This window comes from Malaclemys terrapin, chromosome 4 (genome assembly GCF_027887155.1).
Source record: "Malaclemys terrapin pileata isolate rMalTer1 chromosome 4, rMalTer1.hap1, whole genome shotgun sequence".
NCBI classification, from domain to species: domain Eukaryota; kingdom Metazoa; phylum Chordata; order Testudines; family Emydidae; genus Malaclemys; species Malaclemys terrapin.
The window spans coordinates 50,368,396-50,390,167 of NC_071508.1; the positions used below are offsets into that span (position 1 = coordinate 50,368,396).

The 21,772-nt window shown below is 44.2% G+C and overlaps 1 protein-coding gene across 9 annotated transcripts in view; it reads left to right on the plus strand.

Annotated features, from left to right (window-relative positions):
- Positions 1-21,772, plus strand: part of ABCC8 (ATP binding cassette subfamily C member 8) — a 139,717-nt gene that overhangs the window by 56,944 nt on the left and 61,001 nt on the right. For 4 of the 9 annotated variants that reach the window (XM_054027476.1, XM_054027477.1, XM_054027484.1 and 1 more), the window contains 6 exons: positions 2,365-2,405; positions 5,462-5,607; positions 10,895-11,000; positions 11,236-11,346; positions 14,722-14,797; positions 14,886-14,991. In XM_054027476.1, coding sequence (XP_053883451.1) covers positions 2,365-2,405; positions 5,462-5,607; positions 10,895-11,000; positions 11,236-11,346; positions 14,722-14,797; positions 14,886-14,991 — 586 coding nt within the window. The remainder of the gene's footprint in view (positions 1-2,364; positions 2,406-5,461; positions 5,608-10,894; positions 11,001-11,235; positions 11,347-14,721; positions 14,798-14,885; positions 14,992-21,772) is intronic. The other 5 variants (XM_054027478.1, XM_054027479.1, XM_054027480.1 and 2 more) reach the window with 5 other exon arrangements.

The window sequence follows — 21,772 nt, forward strand, 5'->3', positions numbered from 1 at the left end:
TCTACAAAAACAACAAAGAGTCTGGTGGCACCTTAAAGACTAACAGATATATTTGGGCATAAGCTTTCGTGATGTTTTTACTCACGAAAGCTTATGCCCAAATATATCTGTTAGTCTTTAAGGTGCCACCAGACTCTTTGTTGATATTGTACCCTGGTTACTGTGTCCCATTGATTATCTTAATTCCACCAAGTTCCGTGATGCCTGTTATGTCAATATCCTCATTTAATACCAGGCACTCCAATTCCCCCATCTTAGTATTTAGACTTCTAGCATTTGTATATAAGCACTTGTGCATTTTGTCAATATTCTGTTGCTTGCTTTCATGTGTTATATTTAAATAGGACTTTTTTTTTTACATGTGATTGTTCCTCACTAGCTCCTACATGTACTTTACCAATTTCTTCCCAGTCCTCTTTACTAGGATATAGAGTTCCCCCTCTAATAAATTCATCCCTAATATGCCTAATGCCCCTCTTAAAAGAGATTTAAGAGAGTGCTATGTTCAGTAATGACAACAAGCAGATGTCTTTCCCATTCTTGTGGGTTAACTATTGCACAGAGTGACCTGAAGAAAAGCTCCGTGTACTCGTGAAAGCTTCTCTCTCTCACCAATAGAAGTTGGTCCATTAAAAGATATTACCTCACCCACCTTGTCTTTTTAATATCCTGGGATGTTGTAACATGGCTACAACAGCATTGCATAGCTGCATAAATCCCAGGCCTTTCCACTAGTGGGTGCAGGAAGCTTGAGAACAAAATTCTTAATTAAATCAGTGGCTCTTTAAAACAAATTACTAGCATATATACAAATGAGTTATCTGTGACCTTTCTAAGTTCACCTCTTACTACAGTGAGAAAAATATTTAACTTAGGGAAAGGAATTAGTTTTCTTTATTTTTTTAATAGATCTTAATTTTTTTCTCTCTCTTTCTCAATTATATTTAGATAGTGAAATAAGACTGGGCAAAACAAAAGCTCAAGTAAATGGGTTTAGATAGAGGGGGGAGTAGCTTATGATGTGACCACAGCTGACTCTGACACGAACAAGCAAGGTTCTTTCTGTGCTTCCAAATAGATAATTAGTCATTGTGTACAGTTGTTAGTTTATATTCATGTCCGGTCTGAAAGTGGACCTCAGCCAGAAGCCACACATTCTTTCCAGTCCCCAACCATCTGTGCTTAATAACCTGGCCATATTGGAGAAATCAGTGACACCATGCCACAGGAGGGACCATACAGCCAGAGGACGGAGGAAATTACAGTTCATTATTTGTATTGCAACAGCACCTGTAGGCCCGATCATATTTAGGCACTGTACAAATACATATCAAGAGACAGTCCCCATCCTATAGAGGTTACAATCTAAATGGACAAGACTGATAAAACAAGTATTATTATCCCTATCTCCCAGATGAGGAATGAGTCACAGAGAGTCAAGTGACTTGCCCAAGGTCACAGAGGAAGTCAGTGACAGAGCTTGGAATAGAAGCCCGGTCTTCTGAAGCCCAGATCACTGCCTTAATCACAAGAACACCTTTTTTTCCCCACTATGTGAAGAGATTTCAGCTCTATCCCTATCGTCAGGGATCTGCAGCTTTTGGGACCATTCTCTGCAGGTTCTTGACCTAAGCAACCCCATTCCTTTCCCTTTCTGTTAGGTCACAAACCCTGACTCATCAAAGAGATGATTACAAAAAAATATCAGTATAAAAACTTGTCACTCTTCCCAACCCTCTCCCCTTTCCTTGTTATTTTTTTACCAGAGGAGAAGCTGTAGCCCTGCAATTTTATAATAGAACCTTTAAATGATTCTCTCCTGAAATAGCAAAATAGGATGGGCCAAATCCATTCCTGGGGTATACAGGGAGTGACTCAGTTGAAGCCAGGGATTAATCTGATCTTCCAGCAGTAACCTGACAGTTAACTCCTGTCTCAGAATGCTTCTGTTACTGTAATCATGATTGTAATTATTTTGGAATGTTACTGAGTGGATGATATGTCAGTAATGACACAATTGCTACCTATTGCACCAAAAGATTACCAGGGGAAAAAAAATGTACTTCCTCTTGACAGTGCAGTGCAACGTATAAGCCAATAATCTATTCATACAGTGATTTGATAGGTGCTGTGTATTTTGACAATCTGGAATGCAATATACTGTGGGCACCATAAAAAAAATACAAATGTATTGGCTGCAATAGTTAAATTTACCACAATATTTGTGTATTTCTCCTATTCTAAGCATAGGAAATGCCATGATAAAGTCAAATACTAGTTTATATTGTATACTCATTATATTGTAAATATTTTTGACCGCTCAGTACAGACTATCTAAATAGTGATGCATGTTTTCCTTCACAGTTTTCATGAATGCAGCAATACCAATTGCAGCTGTACTTACAGTAAGTATGAACTTTTTTAAATAGCAATGTTTACAAGCCAGGTCTACCTGATTTTCTTAAAGCGAAGGCTGGTAGATTCCAAACTGAGATCTGTCAAATGCTACACCAGAAACACCTGATTTCACTTGCTTTTGCTAATTTAAAAAGAAGTGTCTAAGGGGGTTATTAAATATTACTTCCATAGTGGCTAAAGGGGTAAGCTGTAGGCATGATGTATCTTTCTTTTTAGTAAGGATTTTGACACAGTCCCACATTATATTCTCATAAGCAAACTAGGGAAATTTGGTCATGGTGAAATTACTGTAAAATGGGTGCAAAACTGTTAAAATACCATATTCAAAGAACAGTTATCCATTGCTGGCTGTTAAACTGGGGGGACAAATCTTGTGGGGTCCTGTAGGGATCCGTCCTGGGTCTGGTACTATTCAATATTTTCATTAATGACTTGGATAATGGAGAGGAGAGTATGCTTATAAAATTTGTGTATGACCCCAGGCTGGGAGGGGTTGAAGGCACTTTGAAAGACAGGATTAGAATTCAAAAGGACCTTGACAAATTGGAGAATTGGTCTGAAATCAGCAAGATGAAATTCAGTAAAGACACATGCAAAGTACTACACTTGGGAAGGAGAAATCAGATGTAGAAATACAAAATGGGAAATAACTGGCTAGGTGGTAGTACTGCAGAAAAAGATTTTGGATTTAACATGGATCACAAATTGAATACATTCTGGGGTGCATTAACAAGAGCGTTGTATGTAAGATATGGGAGGCAATTGTTCCCTCTGCTTGGCACTGATGAGGCCTCATCTGGAGTACTGGGTCCAGTTTTAGGTGCCACACTTCAGAAAGATGTGGACAAATTGGAGAGAGTCCAGAGGAGAGCATGTTTTAGTCTTGAGAAAAGAAGACTGAGGAGGGATCTGATAAGTAAGGCTGCGATTCTGTCACGGAGGTCGTGGAAGTCACAGTTTCCATGACTTTCGCAGCTGTAATGCTGGTGCGGCTGATCCCGGGGCCAGCTGCTCGGGCGCCCCGCAGCCAGCCATACCAGGCACTGCTGGAGTGGCCCTGGGGCCAGCCACACCGGCTGCTTCCCAAGCGGTCCTGGGGTGGCTGGCCTCAGGGAGTGCCCAAGCAGTGGTCCCTGGGGCCAGCTGCACCGGCCGCTGCTCAGGCGGCTGGCCTGGGGGAAGCACCCGAGCAGCGGTCCCTGGGGCCTTGGAGCAGGGGTGGCTGAGGGTAGTCCGCCCCCGCGGCCAGTGCAGGGGCTAGCCATCAGCTCGCAGGCCCCCACAGCAGCGGTGTACTGAGCGCCCCTCCGTCCCCCCCGGAGCAGCAGCTCCCTGGGCCCTAGGAGCTGCTAAGTTTTAGTCAGGGGTATTTATATAGTAAAAGTCATGGACGGGTCATGGGCCCTGAATTTTTTTTTATTGCCTGTGACGTGTCCATGACTTTTACTAAAAATACCTGTGACTAAATCTTAGCCTTCCTGATAAGTCTTCAAATACATTACGGGCTGTTTATAAAGAGGGATTAATTGTTTTCCATGGCCACTGAAGGTGAGATAACAAGTAAGGGGCTTAATCTGCAGCAAGGAAGATTTAAGTTAGATATTAGGAAAAACTTTCTAACTATAAGGATAGTTAAGCTCTGGAACAGGGTTCCAAGGAACTTTGTAGAATCTCCATCACTGGAGGTTTTTAAGAACAGGTTAGACAAACAAGTGTCAGGGATGGTGTAGACATATTTGGTCCTACCTCACCACGGGGTTGGATTAGATGACCTCTAAAGGTCCTCACCAGCCCTACATTTCTATGATTCTATAATGGTCCAACCCGGTTCCCACTGAAGTCAAGCCTTTTGAATCAACAGTAACAGAATTATATGGAACAAAATCCTTATTCTTCCCAGGCTCACCACAGATCTGGGACTGTGTCTGCACTGAGCTTTTTCTTAACCTTTTCCACAGTGGCAGAAGCCCTAGTGCGGGTCTACTGGTGGTAGTCACGGGGGGAGCATGAGTGCAGACAACACCACAGGCATTTTTGTCGTTGTATCCTCTAACCCTGCTTAGAACAAGTCTAGACAAACATGGTTGTAAAATCACTGGCACCTTGTGTGCACTTGTGCTCTGCATAGGACTACAATCTATGGAGCTAAAATGGTTCCAGTACAATGAGGAAAAGTTTTAAGCTCAGTGTAGACCAGGCCTTGAGGAGAGAAAGACCTTAATGATTTGCATGTTGAGGAGCAATTACTGAGCTCATGCAATAAATATCAGAAAATAGAATCCCAGGGGACTTTGTTTGAATGAGACTGGGTTGAAAACTGTGCAAGGAGCTCAGAACATGGCCCACTATGGATCTAGTTATTCAGGACTAGATATTCTGTATATGGTGTGACATGATTTGAAGTGCCATTCTAGCAAAGTTTATTTTTTCTCAATCATAAATGATCTCGTCATTAAATGTTTCCATTAAAGCATATATGGGTCTTGCCTGTTTGTTCGTTCTTTTATTTATTTGCTCCTGCAGCTCAATTCTCTGGGGCGCTGGCCAGGTGCCCCAGGGAGCAGGCTGCACCATTCAAAGGGATGGAGCAGTGTCCAGGTCCCTCCTTCTCACTGCAGAACTATGGGAGGGATAGTACCTCTGGGACACAATCCCTCCCAGAGCTCTTGCTATGGTTGGGTGGCTCCATATTGACAACCCGTGTGTGTACTAGTGCTTAAATGCTACAATCTGACCCTTAGTGTGCTTGTCTCTCTTTGCTTATCACACAACCAAAATTATGTCTCTTGCCCCTGGATGAAAGGAATTACAACAACGTGAGACCAAAAGCTGAGACCCTAAAAATCTTCTTACATAACTGATGTATGAACAGCAAATTGTACCAAATGTCTGATGACTGCCAGGAGGAGCTCTGCAGTGGCTGGTGGCATGATGTTTCCCAATTAAAACAATAACTGCCCATTACAAGATTGAGACTACAGTGCAATATGAAATGTTTTCTCTGTTTGCTTCTTTTAAGACTGTAATCATTGTATCTTTGTAGACATTTGTGGTCCATGCCCACCTGACTGGAAATGCTGACTTCTCCCCATCAGTGGCCTTTGCCTCACTCTCCCTCTTTCACATTCTTGTCACCCCGCTGTTCCTGCTCTCCAGTGTGGTCAGATCTACTGTCAAAGCTCTGGTCAGGTAAGAGTTGCTGGACGAAACCTCCCTCCATTTGAGAGTCATTATTGTTCAATTCCCCAATGTGTAATTCAAAAATAATGCTGTGGTTATTTTTCACCATTATTTGGAAATTGCTTTCCAGCCTCTTACCTTAAGTGTTGTCCCATGTTATGCGATGTGGGCCAAATTCTCGGAACTAGGTGGAATGGAGCTAACTAGCCTGACACTGCAGCCATTTACGCCAGCAAAGAATTTTGCCCTGTGTATTTTGAACGGATAGTTACTGCTTGTTAATTATTGTATGATCCACTGTATAGATTTTGTTGTGTAAAATGAACATCACTGTGGTGGCTACAGTGTATTCTGTGCTGCGCGCTCTGTGTGTGTGTCTGTGCATGCGTGTGTGAATATAGAAACAGGAAATATGCGATAAAAGCTCATTTAAGGGTTGTTTTTTTTTTTGTTTAAAATCGGCTATATGTCCCTCCTCCCACATAAAAATATGTGGAAGGGAACAAAATAATCAGAAAAGCACATGGACATTAATGTGTATCACTTGGGCTGCATTCTTTCCCCCTGATTCTGGCAGCAAGTCCAGGGAGAATTAGATTTTAGCAGGGAATGCTCTGTGATAGAACAGTTTTAAATAAAATTTTTGAAGTCAACGGGGAAAAAATTCAGTGAATAAATTCTCAATCTGGACCAGATGAATTTCCTTCTCATAATGAATGTGCTTAATGAGTGTCAAAGTCCAACTTCCCCTGAGCCAATGGCTCATCAGGCTAATGCGGTTAAGACACATCAATTTCATAGCCAACTGTATGCAAGAGAGTGTTGTAGCCAACAATAGTGATAGCTGAACTAACACTTCAGTCTTTAACAAGCCAAACCCCCATTCATTTCAGTGGTGGTTTTGTCTGATCAAGGACTGCAGGATTGAATAAAATGATTGTTAGCACTTATCCTCTACAAAGTGCTTTATAAACATTATTTCATGTTTTCTACCTCTTTGTGACATTACATATAGTTCTCTAAGGCCTTGCCAAAACAATGGGCAAGATCCTGTCTCATGCTTAATTCTACTTGTGTTATTCTACTAGTACAAAGGAGAATTAAACAGAGATCTGAGGATTCCTCCAGTGTGGCAAAATCATCCAGCAATGTAAAGCCAATGTAGCCAGCTCTATGTGCACCCTCCTTCCAAGAGTATGCGGGCAGTGGCTGGAATAGAGTCCTCTCCTGCAATTCCCAGCTAGTGTAGCAGTCCACAGGGGACTACTACAGGTTGGCAAACTGGGCTTGTGGCCTGCATTGGATCCGTCTCAGGATCATGGAGATTCCGATGGCCCTTACAGTACCTCACCCTGTCAGCTGCACCAAGCACATATTTGGGCACAGCTAATGATTCCACTGTAGAACTTTTCACAGTTTGTAAATAGTTAGTGGCATGGTTGCCTCGGGACAGGGTTTCTGTTCATGCACAAATGGTTCAAACAGATTTAGGCCAGAAGGGACCACCAGATCATCTAGTCTGACTCCCTGTCCACCACAAGCCACCAACACCTGTGTACTAAACTGAACACAAATGAAATTAGACCAAAGTATTACAGCCCTTAGGAGACTCCATCATTATGTGCTACAGACAGAGAATAGGAGGAACTGAGGTTTACCAGTGCCTGAGGTCCCTGCTTACAATGGCAGGGAATTGATTAAGTAAGATTAAGACCCAGATAGCCAAGTGTCACTCTTGTTAGCTTTCAGAGTAGCAGCCGTGTTAGTCTGTATCCGCAAAAAGAAGAACAGGAGTACTTGTGGCACCTTAGAGACTAACTCTTGTTAGCAGTGCCCTTAGCTACTATTTGGTTGCCTTCTTGCTACCAAGTTATTGCCCTGTTATTTGGAATGTAGGCAGGACTGGCTCAGACTATATAACCATGTTGTGATGTCCTCCTTCCTCCCTGCTGTCTGTGTGGTAAAGAATCTCAGAGTCCATTGTTCTGTTACTTGTGGAAACACAACTGCAGAGTGCACACAAATCAATTGTTTGCTGTAATTGTGCCCTTCTGTTTCATCTTTCTACTAATGAACATCTTATCAATAAGGTCAGATAAAGGTAACCTAACCTGATAGAGTGTATATTTGGCTTTCTTCAGTCTCCAAGACAACCTGAACTGGCCTCTAAACAAACACACCTGTGGTTTGTTAAATAGCCAGCAAAAACTGAAAAAAACTGTCTGATTAAGTGAAGCAAAATATGTTCCAGGAATGGGACCAGCCCAGGAGGAACACAAACTGGGACAAGATTGCAGTGATATTGATTCTTCACACTTCCATTTCACAGCTCCAGGCAGGTTAACATTGGCCAGAATATTTAATACAGAATGATCTACAGGATAATGTATCCTCTCTAATAACCTTGACAGCTTTTTTGATTCTTCAGCAGTGTCCGAATTAAAAGCATCATAGTGGATTTCACTGACACTGTCTAAACAAATGTCAGTTAAATTCATATTGGGCCCAGTCCAGCTGAAAAACAGCTTTAAGGCTTTTGTGCCTTATGGTATCCATAAACCTCACAGGACAAGTAGCCTGGGAGACTGTTTATGATTCAGAAAGGGAATTACCCCCTAGTGGCAGAAAGGTCACTAACAAGGTGAGGAATTCAGAAGTGTCTATTTGAAAAGCAGTTTTAATCTGCGTGGTGTTTGGTATAAAAATAAAACCAAGCAGCTGACTGGTTTAGCTACTGCTAAAAGGTGGAGAAAACATAAAGGATGAAGGACACAGCCACACAACTTTTCCTCACTGGAGGTGTATAGTAGCAACCATGGTATTTGGTATCTGAGTGGGATTCATATGAAACCACATGTGCAATTAGCTCTGCAAATAACCACCATAGCCTAATCAATATGTCCAATCTGATGGTTAAAAATAAGATCCCTAGTGGAGATATCAGAAATCCAGAAACTATAGCTTCAGCTTGTGAAACTGCTGTGTCAGCCACAGCGCTGTAACACGTATACATTTAGTACTTAAAAGAATGTAACCGTGTAGCACTATGGGAAGCAAGCCATCATTCCTCACAGGATTAAGCTGCCATTTTTGACGGTATGTGCAGCTGCAGCAGCAACAGGAGGAGAAGGAGAATAAGCCGAAGGTTAGGAATCATCTTAGCAGCTAGAAGACTTGTCTCATGTTCTGAGGTAACACTGTTGACATTCCAAGTACCTCCATCTTGATGCAAAATCTAAGAAGGAGCAGAGAGGGCAAAACATAGGATCAGAGGGTGCAAGTGTGTCATGGCTTTATATGGGTATATAGAGAAGAAAAACATGCTTGCAGCCTCTCACCCTTCCTTCCCAGTGCAGCTGCACAAAGGCCTCTCCTATCTGCAGTCTCTGTCCACGGAGGGGCATGGGAACTGCACATCTCCAGAGACACACAGCACTCCAGAGGGGCCATGCTCCTCACTCTGTCATCTGAATCAGTCTGCAGGACTGAGGAAGCAGGCAGCATTATTCTAAAGGATGATGCAGCCTAGGTAGTCTGTGTACTCATGGGGTAGGCCTCATGGGGGTGGGGTTGTGTACAGTCTCTCCCTGATTTTCCCAAGAAGGAGAATGGGCATACATCTCCACACCAGCCCCTACACAGGACAATGGTTAAAACCAGTTTGGCCCAGCACAATCAGTTAGAAAATCTCTAGTAGATTATTTAGTGCACCCCACTGAAAGGACAGGATTGTTCCCAACATTATTTTCTATTGCTTTGTCCAGTTTAGATATAGTGACAGGATGTTACCACCTCCTCCCTTGGTTTAATAGACCTCCCCATTGAGAACTGTTGTCCTGGTATTCATCATTACTCCTAGCTAAATCCCTTTGCCCCACACTAGATAATTAATTCCCCTCTTTGGTTTTTAAATTCTTCAGATGCTTGTAGACACTAAACCAGATTCACTCCCTCGTCAAGCAAACCATGGCATCGGTCCCTTGGCCACAGGAAGGTTGCCCAAGGTGGACAGGTGGATTTGTGCTGGCACTAGGGCCCAGCAACCACCTCTGTATTGGGGAGCCCACAGGTGGCCTGCACCAATCCCAAAGTGGGCAGTGGTGGCCGTGCAGGGAATGTGTCCAAGGCAGCCACAGATGAACTGATTCAGATCATCAACCTGGTAAGTGGAGCTCCAATGGAGTCCTTAAAGGAAACTAAAGCTAACCTCCCAAGGAGAAACCCCCAGTGAGCGAGTGCAGTAGAAATACTGCCTGTTGTCCTCACCTAGGACTCCCCTGCCCAGAATGGCACACCAAGGCACAGTTTGCACCTCACTATGCTAATACGGCACAGTCAGTGTAGCTCCTCACATTTGCGCCCATTGAGCCAAGAGACATATTTAAATCAGTTATTTTAGTCCTCCTTCATAAATCGGTACCTCCAGCACCTCCTCGTTTTGGTTGCTGTTATTTGAACTCCTTCCCTTTTGTCACAGTCTTTTTGGTACTGAGTTGTTCAGGATTTAACCCATTATTCTAGTGCTGCAGACTGGATTTGCCTATTGTCTCAACAGTGTATATGGATGGACATTGTAAAGCATGTGCAGCCACTCAGGAGAATCAACATCATGGGCTGTGATAGGATAAAGATATTTAGCCTCCTAACAAACTAAATGTTAAATATCCAGGGAGTATTTTGTTCATTCTTCTTTAATACTGGTCTCCAGGATTCTTTTTACAATTGTATTTGTTAGGCAGGTCTGCCTCTGTAAACACACTGGGACAGATTCATCCTTAGTGCCACAGTGGGCTAAATTCATCTCTGAAGCTGACACAATAGATGAATTTGGCCCATTGGAAGTAGAACAGGCTCTCCCGAGGTCCTAATTCTTGTCAGTTTGCTCAGGACTAATTGTGTGGCACTTCATTAATTTAAGTGACCTATTAATGGTTTTGTTTAGCGTGTGGCTTCAAAAATGAGCTCTGATTAAGTTTAATCTCTATCTCACTGTTTAAACTAAAGAAATATTTTGTCCTAATTTCTCCTGTCTTGACACTGACGATGAGAGTAGAAGGACCCAAAAAGTATCTAAAATAATTATTACAAAGTCATTGATCATGATAGAGAACCCTGCACAGTTTTTAAATTTCACTGCAGAAACATCATTTCTGCATATTTTTATAGAGAACAAATGTATAAGCCACCCAGTAAACTGAACAGCTGGGGCACTGCAGTGGGTATCCTCTAATGAACTTTGCACTGATCAAAAATTTTGCATTCTACATTCTGCCCGATCCCTTTTCTCTGCTTTCAGTGTGCAGAAACTGAGTGAATTTTTGTCAAGTGAAGAAATTGGAGAAGAGCATGATAAATGTTCAGAGCCAAGATGTGCAGACAACCACAGCAAATACCAGGTGGTTGTAAGTAATAATGTTCAGTTGTACACTGTGTGGGTGGACTGATTTACTCCCCTTGCTAATTCCTGACAGATCACTCCAATAATCTTGTTCACTTCCTACTAATTAATGGCTGCAATTGCAAAAATCCATCTTAATATCCCCTGTTTCCTGTAGATCATAACATGAGTGTTTTGAAGGCACTCTCCTGGTCTCATCACCATTCACTATGTATTTCTGTCTTCCTGCTCCTGCACAGCCCCTCAAAGTTGTTAACCGTAAGAGGCCTGCCAGAGAAGACTGGAACAATTACAGCTCTCACATGAGAAGACCTGTTAACATCACAGAAGGAGATGATTTTTGTGTAAAGGTGATATTAAGGTCACTCTTTCTAATAATGCTGTTACTAAATTTGACTAATAATCATTCTTGAACTCCTACAGCATGGTTCCAAGTTCAAAAATTAATGGATAACCTACAGCTGCCAGACACCTAATTCCACTCAAAGAAACCAAAGGCAAAGAGTAATTTTTATCCCCACTGTTTCCTAAAGAAGCTGTTGCCATCCATTTTGCTTCAAGTAAAGAACACATTGCTGAATTGATTTTCAATGTATTGCTTTTGAATAGTTGTGTGTATGTCCTCCTTAAAACTCCTTCAGCCTTTCTACATTTCATGTGTTTTTGAATAATTAGCCCTGACCTCAAAACAAAAACCTCCAGCTTCTCCAAAGAAAGGATTAGAAGCCCCTAATCCTCTTTAAAGATGGATGTGTCTGACTTGCTATAGAACTGTCTGGCAGCAGCAAATGTTGATGGCTGTTATAATGATGGAGTTATTTATTTAGCCTGTCTGCGACAGCATGTGCATCCCTGTCGCAACAAAATGAGTGATATCTGTGCTGGTTCATTTACTACTAAAGGGACTAAGTAGGACAACTGGTTAGTGCATTAGCTGTTACACTCCAAAGACTCCGGTACATATCCTGACTCAGCTCAGAGGTGAAATGGGATTACTGTTCTGATTTTTGAGTCCTTGAGCCCTTCTGGCCTGGGGCAGACTTCCAGGAAGATCTTCTCAGAGATCCACTCTTTCTGGGGAAAAGAACATCAGGCAGTGCTGAGACAGGAGAGAGAATTTTGCAGACCCCAGGACTCTGGAATGGTAGTGATATAGCCAGAGACAATGAATCATAGAATATCAGGGTTGGAAGGGACCTCAGGAGGTCATCTAGTCCAACCCCCTGCTCAAAGCAGGACCAATTCCCAACTAAATCATCCCAGCCAGGGCTTTGTCAAGCCGGGCATTAAAAACCTCCAAGGAAGGAGACTCCACCATCTCCCTAGGTAACGCATTCCAGTGCTTCACCACCCTCCTAGTGAAATAGTGTTTCCTAATATCCAACCTAGACCTCCCCCACTGCAACTTGAGACCATTGCTCCTTGTTCTGTCATCTGCCACCACTGAGAACAGCCGAGCTCCATCCTCTTTGGAACCCCCCCCTCAGGTAGTTTAAAGCAGCTATCAAATCCCCCCTCATTCTTCTCTCCTGGAGACTAAACAATCCCAGTTCCCTCAGCCTCTCCTCATAAGTCATGTGCTCCAGACCCCTAATCATTTTTGTTGCCCTCCGTTGGACTCTTTCCAATTTTTCCACATCCTTCTTGTAGTGTGGAGCCCAAAACTGGACACAGTTCTCCAGATGAGGCCTCACCAATGTCGAATAAAGGGGAACGATCATGTTCCTCGATCTGCTGGCAATGCCCCTACTTATACAGCCCAAAATGCCGTTAGCCTTCTTGGCAACAAGAGCACACTGTTGACTCATATCCAGCTTCTCGTCCATTGTGACCCCTAGGTCCTTTTCTGCAGAACTGCTACCTAGCCATTCGGTCCCTAGTCTGTAGCAGTGCATGGGATTCTTCCGTCCTAAGTGCAGGACTCTGCACTTATCCTTGTTGAACCTCATCAGGTTTTTTTTGGCCCAATCCTCTAATTTGTCTACGTCCCTCTGTATCCGATCCCTACCCTCTAGTGTATCTACCACGCCTCCCAGTTTAGTGTCATCTGCAAACTTGCTGAGAGTGCAGTCCACACCATCCTCCAGATCATTAATAAACCTATTAAACAAAACCGGCCCCAGGACCGACCCTTGGGGCACTCCGCTTGAAATGGGTGCAGGATTTGACTACAAATAGGGTAGAAAAAAAATTGATCAAGGGCCAGCTGCCAGCAACTGTAATCTTTGGCTCCCTCATCTGTCACCATTGTCACAAGCTGACCCAAAGCTGCTCCCAAGTCCCTGGTGTTCCTGGTTTCGCTTTCATCCCAGACAGTTCTTTGCTGTTCCTTTCCCCAGTGAGTCTTTTTTTCAAGTGAGGATTCCTTGGCTGCCTTCTTTCTTCTAGAGAGACATGGAAGGACCCCAAAGCCTTTCTCTCATTTTTTTTCTTGGGGGTTCCCCAAGGTAACAAATGTCATTTTTCCCCTGTGGAAGTAGCAAGTCAACCAGGGCCGGCTCCAGGGTTTTGGCCGCCCCAAGCAGCCAAAAAAAAAAAAAAAAAAAAGCCACGATCGCGATCTGCGGCGGCAATTCGGTGGGAGGTCCTTCGCTCCGAGTGGGAGTGAGGGACCGTCCACCGAATTGCCGCCGAATAGCTGGACCTGCCGCCCCTCTCCGGAGCCGCTGCCCCAAGCACCTGCTTGCCAGGCTGATGCCTGGAGCCGCCCTGAAGCCAACACAAAAAGATGCCCCGTTCTACCTCTCTCCCAGGTCCAAACATGCTGGGCCTGACTGATCTCTTACATCGCTGTAAATCCGTTGGCTTCTTCGGTGGAGTGATTCCCTGCTTCTCTCTCAGTAATAAGACAGGACAAGCAGCCCAATTTATTTACCGTGCTGGAAAATTGCTCCTCAAGTCCCCATTTATTGGAGTGTCACAGGAAAGCCTCACTCCAGTAAAAGCCCTGGAGCACTACTTTACAGTAATTTTTAAAAGGTCTAAAGAAAGGATCAGATAAATCCAGGTGAGGGGGAAAGTTACCTCCAAACTTGGCAGAGAATCATACATAAGAAACACAGAAGAAAATAGCGTAAGAGTGACTATTGGCAGCAATACTTAATTTCTCCTTCAGAAGATGTATTATGTGAAAAATTCTGTAGGCCTATTATACTTGGGACTCTGACTGCAGTTATGTATAAAGAGTGGCATTCCGGGGTTTACAGAGAGCAGCCAAGGCTCCTGAACCATTTAAGTGATACATAGACCTTGTGCTTGCTCTCTGCACAGGGATGAATGTCACCCATATTTTGCATGCTGATCTATTCCTATCACTTAAGATGTGGCTAACCCACAAGGTAAGCTGCAGAATTTGTAATAGAATCACATGAAGGCTGACACATGCACATAAAGAGCTGGTTAAATTGTTTTGATTTTCAGAATTTCATCAGAATTGTTTCACACAATAATGCAAAAACTTTTCACCAAAGCTTTTCACCATTTTCCAACCAGCTCTCACACTTACATGGGTGCAGAGTATTATACACAGAAAGGGAGGCCCCTTTTTGAAAATCAGGCACTGAAAGCCTTAGCTTTACTTCTTTGAGCAGAGTCAACCTCTGGTCCCATGTCCAATTTAAGGATGACAACGGATATTTCTCTCATATGCCGAAAACAAACAGGTGTGCCTTGACGCTGTTTTTTTTTTTTTTTTCCATTTTTCATTTCTCAACATATTGCCATAGATCACAAATGGATTTTTCACCTGGACGCCTGAAGGATCTGCGACATTGTCCAACATTGATATCCGAATCCCTCAAGGTAAAAAAACACAGCAGATGTATCGAATAACACATGTTCAGCAAATGTCTGGTAATCAGAACCTCAAATATGCTTCCCATTCTCCCAGGTCAGTTAACAATGATCGTAGGACAGGTGGGCTGCGGTAAGTCTTCACTCTTACTAGCGACACTTGGGGAGATGCAGAAGACTTCCGGGAATGTATTCTGGAACAGGTAACTATTTAAAGATTTCATGTTTGTGCTGAATGGTAATAGGTCAGAAAAGGGCCAGATTCTACCCTCAGAGCCATGTGCACAGCTCTTGTGAATTCAGTGCGTGTTGTGGACACGTATCCAAGGGGAGAATTTAGTCCTAAAGGTCACCATGTCTCATCAGTGGTCTCGCATCACAGATATTGGATAAATCGCAATATGCTCAGGATACTTCCCTGATGCACCTGGCCTGCTTTGTGGGCCATGCTGGGGGAGCATAGTCTTGTCCATATGCTCTTTCAAGGGGACACAGAAGAAGTTGTTCCTGTGCTCACAAAATGGCAGGCTGTAGTTAGGTCTGGCTTTTGTATGGGAAATGCAGAGAGAAAGCTACTGCACCCCAAAACTTGAATAAGGGACAGTCGCAGTCTGGTCTTTTAAATATCAAGTCAAATTTCAATTAATGTACTGTATACTATGTTTTTATAAGATTTTCAATAACACCCCATCCTCTCTGCTCATTATCAGAGATAAATGTGTGTGAATGTTTTTTATCTTGTGCATATTACAAGAATAGATTTTTTTTTTTTCAGTTTTACTAGCTGCACTGTGTCATAAAACTCTTTATAGTACAATTGTTTGCATGAAGTCTATGGACAAGTTGCAGAGGAATCTAGCAGATATAAATACTTTTTCTTCCAGCTGACTGGGAATTAAGGAACAAGCATGCAGTTATAGGACACTCTGATTGGCTAACAATGATTCTCAGCCAGTCAATGAACAGGGATTTTACATATGCCACTGTTTCAGAGAAGTAACTGCACCCTCAGCCAATCAGAGTGCTATGAATTTTCATAATTGTTGATAATACCTAGCTCAAAGTGCTTTACAAAGGAGGTCAGTATCATTATCCCCATTTTACAGGTCAGGAAACTGAGGCACCAATAGGTTATGTGAGTTGCTCAAGGTCACCCAGCAGGTTGTTGGCAGAGCCAAGAATAGAAAGCAGGTCTCCGGAGTCTTAATCCAGTGCTCTATCTATTAGGCCACCCAGCTCTGGAGAGAACCAGAGTATAACCATAAGAAAGTTATGCATCAGCAGCTGTACAGCATCCTTTCACTCTGATTAGCTGAAATAACTCCATTTCAGTAAAAGTGTAAATATTTTGTTTAAAAATAACATGATTAAAAATGTTATTTTAACTGCTGATTCTAAACTAAAGCAGACGAAATTATGAGTCTGATCAGACTGTTTATAAATACCACCGGCTTGTTGGCCAAGTATGTGCTCAATAACAGTGTAAAGGTCATGCTTGGTTTCAATTTCTTTTATCCCATTGCGCCAAAGTATGACAGGTTCAAATCCAGCAGTTATCACATTTGCTTTGCTATCTGTCACATGGGTATACAGGAGCTTCCAACTGAAACAGCCTTAGCACAGCTCCTACGGAGGGCAAGATTCTTTTTTCATCTTTCAGAACCACAGTCTGTAGAAAGTTCTGCAGGGGTCCCAGTTTGAGTGTTGGCTTCAATTATATATAAATTGTGCACACCTGCGGTACAGCTACCAGATGGAGGCTGCACTGATTTGATAAGACTGCCTGGCAGATTCTAAGGGGATGTCTACACTGGTAGAGGTACAGTGCCACTCAGAGAGCGCTGAAGGGAAACTGCTGTTGTGTGTTCACACTGTCAGCTGCCTGCGCAATAGCATGGTCATACTTGCGACACTTGCAGCAGTCTTCAGAGCGGTGCACTTTAGGCAGCTATCCCACAGAGCATCTCTTCCTCTTCTGCTGCTAAGAGTTGTGGAAAGGTGGAGGGGGTCGCAGGGCATCCCTGGGTCCTGACCCAAAGCCCCATGGTAAATTGCTTCGCATCCCAGCAATCCTTGTGCTTCCGTCCACATTTGGAGTCATCTTTCACCGGTTTGTGTACTGTGCACTCTGCCTCTTTGGTCTGCAGGAATGGATCCCGAACTGTTGTCCAGTATGCTGCTCATTCTGACTAACATGTCATGAGTGACAGTGGAGTGATTCCTTAAATTGACAAAGGCAAGAGGAGTGCGACATTGATCTCACCACGCCTAGTAGCTTCGACACGAGATTGTTTGTGGCATTCATGAAGGTGCTGACCACAGTGGGCTCAGGAAACAAGCACTGAGTGGTGAGGTGGGATCACATAGTCATGCATGTCTGGGATGACGAGCAGTGGCTGCAGAACTTTTGGATGATTCATGGGACTGTGTGATGAGCTCTCCCCAGCCCTACAGCGCAAGGACACAAGAATGAGAGCTGCCTTGTCATTGGAGAAGTGTGTGGCGATTGCACTGTGGAAGCTGGCTACTCCAGACTGCTACCGATCGGTCGCAAGCCAGTTCAGAGTGGGAAAGTTGACCGTTGGACTCATGTTGACAGAAGTGTGCAGGGCCATTTATCACATCTTGCTCTAAAAGACCGTGACTCTGGACAACGTGCGTGACGTGGATGGCTTTGCACAAATGGGCTTCCCTAACTGCGGAGGGGCAATAGATGGCACGCATATTCTAATTCTGGCCACAGACCACCTAACCACCGAGTACATTAATCAGAAGGGGTATTTCTCTATGTTTCTCCAGGTGCTGGTGGATCACCGTGGGCATTTCACAGACATTAACACAGGCTGGTCCAGAAAGGTGCATGATGCATGCATCTTTCGGAATACTGGCCTGTTCAGGAAGCTGCAAGTAGGGACTTTCTTCCCGGACCAGAAAATCACCGTAGGGGAAGTCAAAATGCCCATTGTGATCCTGGGAGACCCCGCCTATCCCTTAATGCCGTGGATTATGAAGCCATACACAGGGCAACTTGATAGAAGCAAGGAGTGGTTCAACAACAGGCTGAGTAAGTGCAGAATGACTGAGTGTGCTTTTGGCTGTTTAAAGGCCCGCTGGCACTGCCTATATGGGGGGCTGAACCTGGCCGATGACAATATTCCAACGCTTATAGCTGTGTGTTGTACGCTCCATAATACTTGTGAAGGGAAGGGTGAAAGCTTCACTCAGGACTGGACCGCTGAGGCTCAGCACCTGGAGGCTGAATTGAACAGCCAGAGACCAGGGCTATTAGAGGGGTTCAGCGCGGGGCCATAAGGATCAGGGATCCCTTGAGGCAGCAATTTGAAGCTGAAAGCCACTAATATTTGTTGCTATGCTCAGGAGTGCAGTGCTTGTAATGCTAGGAGGTGATTGTGATTGGTGCAGATGATGCAATATGAAGGTTTACAATAATTGTCTATTGCTTTGCAGGGCTCTGTTTGCTTTCAATTAATAGAATAAAGATTGCTTTCAAACCAAGACAATTCTGTTATTAAAAAACAACAACCAGAGGAGAGAGACGAACAAAAACACCCATCAGCACTGAGGAGGAGGTGGGAAGGGAAGGTCCCAGGAGGAGATGGGGTCCCGGGAAGGTTAAAGATTTGTTTATGTCCAGGGATCATATCCAACCTTCTCCTTTGGAGTACAGTGCAATGGGTACTTTACTTCAGCAGGGGTAAACTGCAGAGGGATGGGTGTTCAGTGCAGTGAGTATTGGGAGTCTGCAGTGCTGGACTGTGACGGGGGAAGAGTGGAATGCAACGGGTACAGACTGGAGCCAGGAGGTTGATAAGAGTGTGCTGGCGGTATCTAAGGGGCGCATGGGAAAGAGTTTTTTGCGACAGTGGCTGCATGGGAGAGCGGGCATGGAGCTGCTCCATTTCAATGCTAGTATCACCTGGAGCGTGTCCGCTTGGCGCTCCATAACGTGTAAGAGCCGCTCCGTACCTTCATTTTGGCGTGCCCTATTCTCCTTTCCGTCCCTCTTCTCACTGTCCCGTTCAGCCAGCGATAACAAAGAGGGAGGCTGGGTTCCCAAGGTCATCTCTGTGAAGCCAAAATGCAACGTTTTATAGAAGCAGTATTGTTTGCGATGCACAGAACACTGATTCAGTGATTTAAAACACAGCCACTGTCCACATACCTGTCACTAACTGGCTGACCCCAGGCAAGCACACATGAGCCACAAGCTCCCCAAAATGGTGAGTAGCTACAGGGGCAGGGTAAATCAGTGTTCCTGGACCCTTCTGTACACTGGGCACGTGGCTCTTGGGGAGAGCCAGCACTATAGAGGGGGGCCTGATAATCATTCCTGTCCCCACATTTTCCACAGGCTTGTGTTCATTATGGAAGATATCTCGCTGCTGAGGGTGAGCAGGGAATCCAGGGAGGGTATTCTCCAAGACTACGGCTTCCGCCCTGGCCCTTATGTAGTTTGCCTATGTGCAGCAATGGTCCCCGCCCCAGTGACAGCAGAGTGGCGCGGGAAAGTTACCGTTAATGGGGCAAGAAACAAAGCAGCTCTGCAAAGAACCTGTGGCAGCGGATTGCCCAGTATCTCCATGAGAGTTCCTGGAGATCTCTGAGGCAGATTCCCATGAAATGAGGGAGTCAATCAACAGCCTGTTCTGCATCAGACTAGGCATGTGGTGATACACGCATAAAACAAACACAAGCGTGCTTTCTGCCACCCTCCTGCCCCCAACAGCTCGCTTCAGTGATTTCCAAAATCAAAGCCACTTACCAAGGGCCTCCTCTCCTGTTTGCACTTCGCCAAACTCCGACAGCTGTGACTGGCTAGCCTCCGGGGTAGAAAAGAGCTCCTGTTTGCATGCATCTCAGATCTTGAAGTCATCTTCTGCCTCTGGGTCCCCCTCCACATCCTTATCCAAGATTTCCTCCTCCTGGCTCAGTCCAGTCTTGACTGGCATGAATATCCACCGTGGCCTTTGCAGTGGAGGTGGGGTCATTACTGAGTAGCGCGTTCAGCTCTTTGTAGAACCGCAGCTCCTGGGCGCAGCACCGGAGCGGTGGTTTGCCTCCCACGCATTGTGGTAGGCGTTCCAAAGCTGCTTCACTTTGACCCTGCACTGCAGTGTGTCCCAGTCATGGCCCCTTTCTGTCATGCATCGTGAAATCTGTCCGTAGGTATCATAATTCCTGCGGCTGGAATGCAGCTGGGACTGGATAGCCTCCTCTCCCCAAATGCTGATGAGGTCCAGCAGCTTGGCATTGTTCCAAGCGGGGAATCGCCTGGTGCATGGAGCAGGCATGGCCACCTGGAAAGATGCACTGAGACCACTGCATGCATCACTGAGCAAACAGGAAGGGGACTTTCAAAATTCCAAAGGAATTTACAGGGTGGGGATGATGGTTGGTTACCTGAGGGCAGGGCAGTAGAGTTCAAACCGATGACCAGAGAGGCAAGAACAGGCATTTTGGGACACCTCCTGGAGGCCAGTCACAGCGCTGTAATCAACCAGGGTGTCTACACTGGCACCACGGCCCTGTACCCCCAGTGCAGAAAGCTGTATGCCTCTCATTGGGGTGGTTTTTTTTTTTTACAGCGCTGCAACTGCATAGTTTCTGCACACTAAGTGGCTTGGCAGTGTGTACACCTTGGGAGTTATAGCGCAGAAAGCTGCTTTATTGCACAGAAACTTGCCAGTGTAGACAAAGCCTAAGGTTCAAAGAGGGTAATCTTATAAAAAAAATCACCATAATTTCCTGTCCTAGCTCAGGCAGTAATATGTGCCACTCAGATTATGTTATAGTAAAGGGCAATTCTTGGCTCCAGTAACTCACATTGCAAAATAACTCTTAATTCCATCACTCCAAATTCTTTCCCACAAGGACATTGTGCTAATGAAATTGGAAGCTCTATCCTTCATATATTTTAAAGAGAAAATGTATGATTCCCAGTTATTTCAATGGGCGTTAAGTGCATACGCACTTTTGAAACTCCTACTAAGCATCTATCTGCATCTTTAGATGCCTAAATATCTTTTAAAATTTGGCCCTCGATGCAGTGGTCACAACTGTAATGCTTGGAATGTGCCACTATAAGAATTGGAATCAAATGCCCTCTAATTAAAGTGCCATAAAGTGGGGATAAAGAGGTAAAGCAAGGGGAAGAAGACAGAGGACATGGAAAAAAGCAAAAAGAAGACTGAATTTGGGGGAATGTTATCCTAAGAACATAAGAATGGCCATACAGGGTCAGATCAATGGTCCGTCTAGCCCAATAGCCTGACAGTGGCCAGTGCTAGATGCTTGAGAAGGAATGAATGGAACAGGGCAATTATCGAGTGATCCAGTCCCAGCTTCTGACAGTCAGAAGTTTAGGTTTCAGAGTAGCAGCCGTGTTAGTCTGTATCTGCAAAAAGAACAGGAGTACTTGTGGCACCTTAGAGACTAACAAATTTATTAGAGCATAAGCTTTCGTGGGCTACAGCCCACTCTGAAGTTTAGGTTCACCCAGAGCATGGGGTTGCATTCCTGACCATCTTGGTTAATAGCCATTGATGGGCCTATACTCCATGAACTTATCTGGTGGGTTTTTTAACCCAGTTAACTTTTGGCCTTCACACATTCCCTGGCAATCAGTTTCACTGGGTGTCTCTGTGTTGTGTGAAGAAGTACTTCCTTATGCTTAAAGCAAACCTGCTGCCTATTAATTTCATTGGGTGACTCCTAATTCTTGTGTTATGTGAAGGGGATAAATTATATTTTCTTATAACTTTCTCCACACCATTCATAATTTTATAGACCTCTGTCTTATCACCCCTTATTTGTCTGTTTCCTAAACTGAACAGTCCCAGTCTTTTTAATCTCTCTTCATATGGCAGCTGTTCCATATCCATAATAATTTTGTTGCCCTTCTCTACACCTTTTCCAATTCCAATTTTTGGAGATGAGGTAACCAGAACTATATGCAATATTCCA